An 11,390-nucleotide genomic window follows, 5' to 3' on the forward strand; every position below is an offset into this window, starting at 1 on the left:
ACTTGTTGCAGCTTCCTTTCACAGGTTGATGCATCAAGTTTTGAGTAACAATAGGTCAATGTTGAAAACTTCATCCGTGGGTCAAGAACAACGCTATACTCATCCCAATATTTCTCAAACTTGATGATTATCCTTTCAGCCATTCTCTTCATAACTTCATCTTCATCTCTCAAACAATCAACTAGAACACATTGGACTTTCCAAGCTTGCAAAAAATACAAGTTGGAAGTAGGATGCGTTGTGCCATTAATCATGTTGACGATTTCACAAAAAGGCAACAAGAATGCACAAATCTTTTCTACTCTTTTCCACTCTTCTACCGAAGGACATATATAGCTCATAATTATCCTCAAACAAGTGAAGACTTTCAAACACACACTGATATTTAAGAGCACTTTCAAGCATTGCATAAGTTGAGTTCACATTCATAGACGAGTCCAAATGCAAGCGAACAGAACTATGACCAAAATAAGCTCAAAAATAAGCTAATTCAAATTGACTATGACCAAGATCTGTAATAGGTGGGTATCAGTATTTTAATTGATTTTTTTTAGGGTTGTAATTTTACTTTTTGATAGATATTGTAACTTGTGTTCCACTTTAAAAGAACGATGATGTAGTCTTGCTCTTGTTGTTAGTTAGTCTCAATTTTTTTTTATTCTCATTTTTTTTATCAAATAGCTGTTAATAAACAAAAAAGTAAATTAAAATATAAATTTTGACTCATCAGCTCTCCTATCAATATATTTTAGCCATTCAATTTTTTAATATTTTTTTAAATGCAAATATATTTATAAAAACAAAATAATGTACAAATGTTACATCATAAAGATACACAGAAAAGAAAAACTCCAACCAAAAGAAGAGAGCCAACTAAACTAATTACAAAGAGCTATCCTCAATCAAAACAAACATGCGCCTATCTCATCCACAAAGGCTATATAGCTTTGCATTTTCAATTTTGATAACATATAAATGCAATACCATGGTTCAAAGGATTCATTCACCAAACCAAAAAACCAGCTAACGAAAAAACAACAGTTTTAACTGCGAAATTAGAGTGTAGCAGCAAATGACAAACAACTTTTGGCCTTCCAACACAAACAGGATTAATAATTGAACGGCGTACTAAGTTGGCTTTGTTGGTAAACGGTCGTGAAGCCATCTTCCACGCAAACGCTGCAACTTTTGAAGTTGATGCACCCTTCCATATATTTTGGAACACACAAGACTCTATATATGTTCACCGCATTATCCTCATTTAGAATGATCGAAGCAAACAAGGAATAAGCAGACTTAACCGAAAATTTTCCATCTTAACAGTGACTCCAAATCCACTTATCATCTTCTGAAGACATAATCCCTTCCTCCAACACAGTTTTAAGCTCTTAGAAAACCACTATCTCCCACTCAAAAGACGCGGACGCCACATAAAATTCTACTTCCAAGTATTTCCATCCCAAACCCCCATTTCCATAACCCCCATTTCTGCATCTTCTGAATACAGACACGGGAACCTATCAGGAAACAGCACTGTTCCTAACCAACATATAAGACCACAACAAAGTATTAGCATCATTACCAACTCGTCTCCGCAAAGAGCTCGCAAACCAGTTTACTTGCAATGCTGAATTCACAGCCGCCAATACACACTCGAATCACTCTCTTCACCATCATATTTGGCCACTAAAACTTCCTTCCACAAAGGTCTATCATTCACCGCCATTTAGCTAATAAACTCGCATTCACCGCACACACATCTCTAACGCCAAGACTCCCATTTTTCTTAGTCTGACACACAACTTTCCACATTATCCAATTTATTTTTCTAACACCATCAACTCCACCCCAAAGAAAATCCCTCTGGAATTGCACCGCTTCCAAATTTTAACCGGCATTTTTATATACAGAAAGCGTTAAGCACCGAGTTAAGCAGAACAATCCTACCTCCAAGGCTTAGATATTTGTTCCCCCATACCCCCCAATCTCAGCCTCAAAGTATCAAGCAGTGATAACCAAGTAGCATGACGCCTGGGATTAGCTCCCACCAGAAGCCCAAGATATCTAAAAGGAAGAGAGCCTTCTCTAAAATTAAGGAAAGAACACGCCGTTTGCATAAACCAACTATCGACATTCATCCCTATCAAACAACTCTTCTAGAAATTAACCTTGAACCTCGATGCCATTTCAAAATCCCTAAGGACTGCTTTCAAGGTCCATAAATTGAGTATATTACACAAATTAAAGGTTTAAAGTGCATTTGAATATATTACACAAATTTAATTATTTGTACACCTTAAACGCCGCCACTTTCTTGAAGCATAAATAATTATTGTGATGCATATCATTGTTCAAATTACAACTCAAGTGTATGGCATGATTCATTTTATCAAAATCAGTAAAATAAGATAAAAGATTGTTCAAACTTACAAAACTAATTACCCGAACAAGAAAATAAAAACCCTTTCCAGCAGGGGAAATGGCCAAACTCTATAAGAGTATGTTTGGATAGAGGATTTCAGATATGATCATACAACATTTTAATTGCACTTAATTTATCTTTAGAAATATTTTATAACTTTCTTAATTTAGGAAGAAAAAAAAACTCTATTCCCCTCTAAAATCCTACATCCAAACATATCCTAATTATCCAACAAGGTAACAACTGACAACACATACACAAGTGAAATCTTGAAACAAAAAAAAATAGAATGTAAGTGAAATATCAATGCATTCTCCCCTTTCTCCATTCATGTTCCTGTCCTGAGGTAGCCGCTCAAAGACATTGAGCATGCATCACTGAAAATTGACAGAAGTAACTTGGCTTGGATCAATCACAACCCCGCGAACTGACGCTGACCGGCGTTGTCTTGTAGTAGCAGATGATGATAGTTGGATATTTTGAGGAATTGGAGCTTTCTGCGAGTGGCCAGCGACACAAAGGGAACCAGTATCATCTTGTTCCCAGTATACTTCTACCATAAAACCTGTGGGATATTCAGCAGACTCTGTTCCTGGAATTCCCACAAACCTAGCTCCTATAGGAATCTGCACAATTATTTTATTCATCAACAGGAAATAGATAGTTGTCACAGCTACAGAATTTATTCAATTGAAAAGAAAAGAGTAATCTCTGGAGAGGCAAACCCAAACATGGTTTGTATTTTTTTTTTATCATGTGATAAACTCTATGTAGCACCGACTTTTCATATTGAAGGCGTGTTTGGTGTCTAACGATACCAACATATGCGGTTACATTCAATTATTCTATTTTCTCAGATTATTACCAGTGTCGACATGTGACCTGTCAATGTTGTGTCACTGTCTAGTGTTTGTATGTGTCAATGCTTCATAGGATGTACTATGCATGTATACACATTCATGTTCACTTTTTGCTAGAGAAACTAACTAGTACCAGTTAGAACTCACTGTCTTGAGAATTGAGAGGCATATACTGAAAGAAAATGCGATTACACTTACCTCCGCAGACTCTCCAGATGTCAAGGTCAAAGTCACTAAGCTCCCTTCAGCTGTAGCACTTTCTAGCTCTGCTTGCCTTGCAATATTCAAGAAAACTTCTTCAAGAGTTGTTAGACCAAGCTGGATGTCAGATATGCCAAACTCTTCTTCTCTGTCTTGCAGCTCCTCAAAAAAATTCTGGTTTGGAAGCAAAAAACAGTATGAGAGAATATTTACCATAGACTAGCACAAACTTCTATGTTATATAAAGTTATTAAACAAGATAACTATTCCAAAAATTTATTAAGCACAAAGTTTGAAATTGAGTAATGATTCAGATGTTCGCATAATCAGCATAACTGTAGAAACTAGAAAATTGCAATAAAAATATTCTTCATTGCTAATCAAAGATTAAGAAACAATTAAACATTCAAACCCCAGTGTTAAGCAGATTCAAAAGAAATGGAATCAAAGCCAAGAAAAGAAAGCTTACTGTAAGGAGTGCCTCTCTTTCATGAGGAATCACATAAGTTAGAAAGTTATTGTTCTCCTCTTTTGGTACTACATCTAGACGCTGCCAAAATATTTCACAGGTCAAAAACCAACATTTTGTTTGTCATGAAAAGATTTTAAATAATCACAATTATTCATCTCACATGCTTAAAGAATTCCTTCACAGCCTCACGATGTCTTGCTGATATTGCATCACTATTTGCAGGACTATGTTCATTATTGTTTCCATGGAAGCTAATATTAGCAATAAAACCAGTACCGAAGCGTGACTTCAATCTGATTGAGGTGCCAATGCAGCGGAGTCTTCCCTTTGCCATGATTCCTATTCGGTCACTTAGAATGTCAGCTTCTTCCATAGAATGTGTTGTGAGAATAATGGCACGCCCTTTTTTTGCATTTTCAATTATGTCCCACACATGCCTCCTTGTTATTGGATCCATACCAGTAGTCTAAGAAATAGGAATGAAAGATTAAATCTTGTAATCATGTTGAGAAAATAAATTTATGCTTAAGAAAAGGTATCCTTTTATTTTTGCATACCGGTTCATCCAAAATGACTAATTTAGGGTCACCAATAAGAGCAATTGCAACACTAAGACGACGTTTCATTCCTCCACTGTAACTTCCAGATCTTACTTTAGCTGCATCCACGAGTTTCACCTCTGCCAATGATGTTTGAGTAATCTACATGTTTCAAAAGAAGATGAATTAAAAGGAAAAGAACCAGAACTCCTAATAGTTAATAATTTCAAACAATACAAACTAGATGAAATAAATCATTGCGGAGAACTGCGTATGTATCTTTCTCAATGTACAGAACAATTTCAGGCCTGGAGTTAACATACCGATTTTATAGAAGCTGGGGATATGCCTTTAATACTAGCGAAGAGTTCGAGGTGTTCTTGACCAGACAGTGCATCCCATAGGATATCAAACTGCAGATTAGAAGATTCGGTAAAAGGTCAGTCATCTGTTGTTTATGCAATCTTAAAGGGGTAATTTATGTGTCTACAAGAAGAAAAAAAATAATATAATGAGAGATAGAGAAACACCTGGGGACACACTCCTATAAGCTTTCGAATGTTTGACATGCCAGTGGAGCTTCGTATTGAATGCCCATAAATCAATGCTATTAAGGAAATTGAAAAGTTCATTTTGATTATTTAATAGTTATCAATATTGTAAATAAAGGGGAGAGAGAGAGAGAGAGAGAGAGAGAGAGAGTATCACCATCTCCACCAGTTACTGGAGTTATCCCTGTCAAACAATTAATAACAGTAGTTTTTCCAGCTCCATTAGGTCCTAAAAGACAAAATAACTGATCCTTTGTAAACTTCACCCACAACCCCTGAAAATAATTTGAGAATAACACATTGTTCATCATTCAAGCATAGGTCACCCCTGTCAGGAGGAAATTACAATCTTTACCAAATTGTCATTATGAAATACGAAATATGCGGGGCATTCAAGCAGAATATTATAACATGTGCTAAAATCCTGCACATTCAGTGGGTATGATTGTTTAAGAGATGGATAATTAAATCCATCTTGCAGTAGAATTGCACCTTAGACTACTTGAAATTGATGTCAAGATCCAACCAATGGCAAATGCTTCAGGTACAAGAGCCCTTAGGGATTGATTGGGAGTTGGATTTTGGAGGGCTCTTTTTAATATATACTTGAGACTTTTCAAAAAAATAATGAATTATGTGACAGATGATCATATAAGGGTTTCGACTTTCGATCACCCTTTTAATCGATTTTAGAAACATTTATAATTTAGAATTGAAGAATAAGTCTTCCGCTCCCTTTCCCTCCAAAACCAAACTCCTAAACATCACCTTAGGGGTTAAATAGTAGATAATGTAGTTTCCCTTCTTTACCTTGTACAGAGAATTCACTTTTAATTAGAAGATTGGAAACAACTAGAATAGAATTCATTACTTGGTTACAGAAGCTCTAATCTAATCACAAAACAACTATCCAAAATAAAAATAAAAAATAAACATAAAATTAAACTGCTAAATGAAGGCTCATAAATATCACTAGACTTCCCCAGTGAGAAGTTGTTACATGAAAACAAACAAAGGAACAGGTTTTCCTAAATTCACCCCAACTTCTAATACTAAAATTGTGACAGGAAATGCTTTACCTTAAGAGCATGGTAAGGAGCAGTTCTTTTACATTTACAGCAGCAACCAATGCTGAATGTACCGGGATAAGTCTTCACAATGCCATGTACCTGAACAGCAACATTTGCGTCAACCACATCTTGTGTTAGTTGCTGTCTAACAGCATTTTCTTCTTCAAGGACATCTTCATCATCTGCTGTTCTATTTTCTTCATGATGGGCTGAAGTTAAGCAACTACAAACCCCACCCTCTATGAAAGGAAGACGAAGAGGCGCGAAAGAAGTATTAATTTATCCATAAAGAAAACGAAAGAATAATAACAAACACAAATTAACTAAAAAATAATAATCATCACCTTTCACTTTTTGTCCTCCTTTTCCTGTCCAATAATGAGGATTTAGAAAGTATAACACAGATTTCCTCACACCCATTGCATTTGGGATTATATTGTCAAAGTAGATGGCCAGAACAAACCACAAAAAGAATGTGGCAAGAAGCCATTTATAAATAGTATTCTGTAAATGGAAAAAGATACCCAGTAAATTATTTGAGTGACACATATCTAAGGCTGAATGGAAGGGAGGAATAAAAGGAAATATAGAAGAATGGAACATAATCATCTAAAAGGGAATAGAAAATCAAATGCTTCTTAAATTGAAACAGGTTTTGGTATTGCGATTCAAAAATCACTGCATACAATTGACATCCCACAGTTAGTGTCGAAAGTGTCGCATGATACCCCCCGTTTACTCCAGCTAACACCATCACCTTCAGGGGTTGAAACAGCATTTGAAAGCACTTTCAAGGCTTGAGCAAAAGGATTAGGCGGAAACAATGACCATAAATTTCGGTAAGTATCAGAGATGCCATCCGTGTAAGGAAATCCGGCTCGTACGACAATCTGCAAATAAATCAAATAACAGATAAAAAGAACATAAGCATCCGCTGTTTCTATGTACTCAATATAAATCTTGTCCTGAAAGAATGAGAAGTGTTGGTTCATGCCTGTGTCACAAAGCCGATAATAAATATGAAGAAGCCGATTGTTGTTGCCGAAGCTGATTTACGAATGAAAGCCGATAACATGAAGGCCAATCCAGTCTATAATCAAAGGAGAAATTACTAGGCATTAGAAAAACCTTCAAATTCACAGAATACATAACGGACCCCAATAAAGAAGCATAAGGTATACATGGTAAAGCAAGAAGATTCTAACCATGTTGAGTTCAAATAGGAAGAACAAAACGAACAGAACAGCGAAACTATTTTTCAAGAAGAAACTGAACTGAAACATCATGCCAGAGAGAACTATGAGAATAGATGATATGAGTGCAACAACTGTTTCCCAGGTTAGCCATGATAACCAGTATGCAGAGTCGTAAAGCCCCATCACTGTCATTGCCTATCAAAAACAAAAACGCCATGAAAACAACAAACACAGATACATTGGAAAAAAAATAAACAACCGATTTCATCACTGCAGAATTTGACAGTTAGACAAAATTAATACAAAAAACCCTACTTTAGTTCCTATCAAGGTTTTAAACAAAGGTACGCAACATCAGGGTTGATGCCTATGGCCTACGACCTTAACACAACTGCGATTAATTAGGCCATATCAGTTACATTTGACCACAACTCTCCACAATATCAAGCATCGTGATTCATGAGTGTGATTTGAAACCTTGTTCCCTATATATCAACAATAAATATTGGCTGTATTGATTTTAGTAATCTCATAAACTAATGAATTCTAGGGACTGATAAATATAACCAATATTTAAAGATTAGAGGCCCAAACATGAAATTTTTGCATTCTCAACATAGACAGGACATCAGTGTTTACCTGGCGAAGTTTAAGCTCTTTCTCTGTCACCAAAGAACTCATCTGAAGAACAAAATTAAACATAGCAATTGCAAGAAAAAATGATGGACCAATTGTTTTAACAGCAGAGAAAGGAGTCATGGATGGGTGTGGGAATTCCTTCAAAAACACATTCCACTTGAAGCTTGGATCTAAAAAGTTTCATCAAAATATCAAATAATTAAGATTTACAACATGTATTTGATCATAAACAAGGGTGTTTAAAATTAAATAATAATTACAATTTTCATCATGGTTTTAAATAAAAGGTTTAAGACCAACCATCATCATCTGAGCCACAATAACATCAGTATTTTCAATGTCTCTGCGACTTCAACTGAGGCCATGTGAAATCTCTAACAATGAATATCTAAGTTACTGAACGTCAAAAAGTTCTAAATAGCTTCTAAATAGCCCTTTAGTTATGTTTTTTTTTTATTAAAAAATCACTTTTAAAAGTTTTCATCTGTTTAAAAAATGAGAACTTGAAGAAAATCTAAAAATCTCTTTAAATAAGAAGTTGCTTTTAGTAGCTTCACAAAAAATCATTTTTTATAACTGATTTATTTAAAAAAAAATGATTTTCATATTGGTAAACAAACATACTAGTACTTGAGGTGCTAGCTCAGTGATAGAGCTTAGCCTTGTAATCTTAAAAATACTGAGTTCAAAATCCCCTCGAGGACAGTTGTAAAATGGCCATTAGTGACACGGATTAATAAAAAATCCCCCTAGTAAACAAACACAAAACAACTCCTACTTTCTTTTTTTAAAAAAATCTAAATTATTTATTATCAAAATCACGTTTTTCAATAATTTGTAACACAGGTACTAATGCATGTTTAGTTTCATGGTGAGAAAAAAAATTGATTTTGAATTAATTGATTTTTGTAAATAAAATTGATTTTAGTTAAAATTGAATTGAAGGAATTGATGTTTGGATACATTCAGGTAAAAGTGAGTTGAATAATAAATTTCAGTGTAAAAATCACGTTTAGACCTACAAATTCTAGCTTCAAGTTATAATCAATTCTACTCAAGAGCAATAAAACATGTCAAAATCACTTTTACATGTCCAGAATCAATGATCAAACATAGGCTCAGTTTGTTTCAAATTTTCTAGCAAAAAAAAAAACTATTTTTTTCAAAAAAAAATCACGTTTTTATTTTACTGTGTTTATTTCAGATTTTTTCAAAAATCATTTTTTCTTTAAAATGAAAAGCTATTTTCTTCAAAATCTTTTTTTTTTAAACTACTTTCTAAAAAAATAGATTTTTATAATCCTAAACAAACGAAAATAGCTTAAGATTTTCTTTAAAATCTCTAAGAAAAATTTCAAAAAAAATCATTTTTTTAAAGCTTAAACAATCATGCACATAGAAATATAAAGTAAAAATCACATGTTTTTTTTATTACCTCCAATAAGGAATCTGGCGATTTCACGTTCAGCAGCAAGCTGAAGAGGAAGTTGAAAAGAAAAAGTAGGATCTTCATACCTTCCACGTTTCTGAAGAGTTGTAGAATTAGTCTGAATCCCATAACTAATAACACTATCATTCTTTTCACCAAAATGAATCGCACCAGGACATTGCATAGGATTATTCAATAACCATTCATCAACTTCATATTTATCACCAAACGATTTAACTTTCCAATTAGGTATAACCCTACCAGGATTATTCCTAATTATTCGATCAACAATTGTATGAAACTTCGGATTCTTATCACCACTCCATACGAAATCATAACAAGGTTTTTTGATGAAGAATTTGTTTTCACAAGGTGGAATTGATGGTGAAGGTTGTAATTTAGGGTTTTTAACTGTTTTGTATGCTGAAGTTGTTGAAGTTTGTGCTTTAATTGCTTTGTCAATGGCGAATATTAAGAAGATGAAGATAATTGGTGAGAATAATTGGAGAAGAATTGATCGCTTACTTCGCCATGAGAGTAATATGTTTTTTTTTAGTAACGCTTTGTATTGTTGTGTTACTATAGAGAAAGCGTTTGTCATGATGATGATTTTTTCTCTGTTTTGGGTAAACACAAAACAGAGAGATGAACAAGACAATGTGATAGTGAAACACAATGTCGTTGAAATAGGGTGGATATATATATAGTATTTTTTATTTTTGACTTTATTTTTATTTAAGTTTTTGTCTTTACTAATTTACTTGTATATTTTTTTTAACCACAAATATATTATTATTAAAAATCAGGTCTTTGTTCAAGACGAACATGACCAGTAAAAAAAGGCTACAAAACAAAGGCGTCGTATATAAGCGGAACACCAATGAAAACACTAAAACATATACCACCTAATAAATGTCAACTCTAATCTCATTCTTAAAAGGACACTCCTCAGTTTTCATACCACCAGAGAATACATCAACCCGACCCATAAAGATGTCACTAGACACTAACTCCCGATCTCGAATCAAAAGTGATCGGCCCATCAGAATAAAAAAAACAGCTTCGTGAGCGAAAAGTTATTTTACACATGCGTTTAATAATATACCAACACATTATGATGTTTGAAAACACGTGATGTGTCACACTCACTAAATGATGTGACAACAAATCATTAGATGCATGTGTAAAAAAAAAAACTTTAATTTCAATTTTTAATTTTTTTTAACAATATAAGGAGTGTTGTTAACATGTTTTCTTCTTCTTCACGAAACATGTTGATAGCATTAGCACACGTTATTATTAGAATATATATTTTGACTAATGTCTTTATGTAAATTAATTAGCCATTACTATCCTTTACTTAGTGTAGAATCAGGATGAATCAAAACTGATGTATATATACACATTGGATAACACGGTATAATCAAGGAGATTAAACATTCTTTTATGGTATCAGAGCAAATCATTAGATATTGTGACAAGAATCGGATACAACGTTAGCAACACCACGATACTGTGACAATGTTAATGCTATCTACTTATCAGGTAATTCCATTTAACATCAACGCACAAAACACATTGAGATGAATATTCATTTTGTGCATGAAAAGGTTGCTCGTGGTCAGATACGCGTTCTACATGTTCCTTCATGCTACCAAATAGCTTATATTTTTACAAAGAGTCTTCCGCTGCAGCTGTTCAGTGACTTCAGTTATAGTCTCAACATTCGACATCCTCCCATTTCGACTACGGATCTATTAGAATATAAAATAAAATATTCTTTGTATCTCATATTTTGAGTAATTTATTTCTTTTTTTAGAAAAAAGATCTTTCACGAGATTCAAAAAAAGATCTTAACTTATATTTATATTCATTACGAACTTGGATTTGTGATAATGATTTAAACTAGAGAAAAGCTAAAATGTGCCTCAAGAGCACATGTTAGTGATTAAAAAAAGAAATATTTTATCATAAATAATGCATTTACTTTACTTTTTAAACTTGATCACA

At 33.7% G+C, this 11,390-nt stretch overlaps 1 protein-coding gene across 1 annotated transcript; it reads right to left on the reverse strand.

The window, feature by feature from the left end:
- Positions 1–2,368: 2,368 nt before the first annotated feature.
- LOC123917432 (ABC transporter A family member 2-like) lies at positions 2,369–10,052 on the reverse strand. The gene is made up of 15 exons (XM_045969137.1): positions 9,386–10,052; positions 7,951–8,120; positions 7,321–7,506; positions 7,110–7,205; positions 6,802–7,005; positions 6,460–6,619; positions 6,125–6,354; positions 5,203–5,320; positions 5,025–5,101; positions 4,818–4,907; positions 4,513–4,656; positions 4,116–4,421; positions 3,953–4,033; positions 3,481–3,657; positions 2,369–3,048 (listed from the first exon to the last, which is right to left on the reverse strand). Exons 1-15 carry the CDS (start codon positions 9,978–9,980, stop codon positions 2,797–2,799), a joined length of 2,886 nt encoding a protein of 961 aa, XP_045825093.1. The 5' UTR covers positions 9,981–10,052; the 3' UTR covers positions 2,369–2,796.
- Between the last annotated feature and the right edge of the window lie 1,338 nt (positions 10,053–11,390).

Source organism: Trifolium pratense, linkage group LG3 (genome assembly GCF_020283565.1).
Source record: "Trifolium pratense cultivar HEN17-A07 linkage group LG3, ARS_RC_1.1, whole genome shotgun sequence".
NCBI classification, from domain to species: domain Eukaryota; kingdom Viridiplantae; phylum Streptophyta; class Magnoliopsida; order Fabales; family Fabaceae; genus Trifolium; species Trifolium pratense.

Coding starts and splice junctions, on each gene's coding strand:
- LOC123917432 (XM_045969137.1), bottom strand. CDS start 9,980: ATGACAAACGCTTTCTCTATAGTAACACAACAATACAAAGCGTTACTA. Junction 4,908..5,024: donor TTATAGGAGTGTGTCCCCAG/GTGTTTCTCTAT, acceptor TCTAATCTGCAG/TTTGATATCCTATGGGATGC. Junction 4,422..4,512: donor TAGTCATTTTGGATGAACCG/GTATGCAAAAAT, acceptor CCTATTTCTTAG/ACTACTGGTATGGATCCAAT.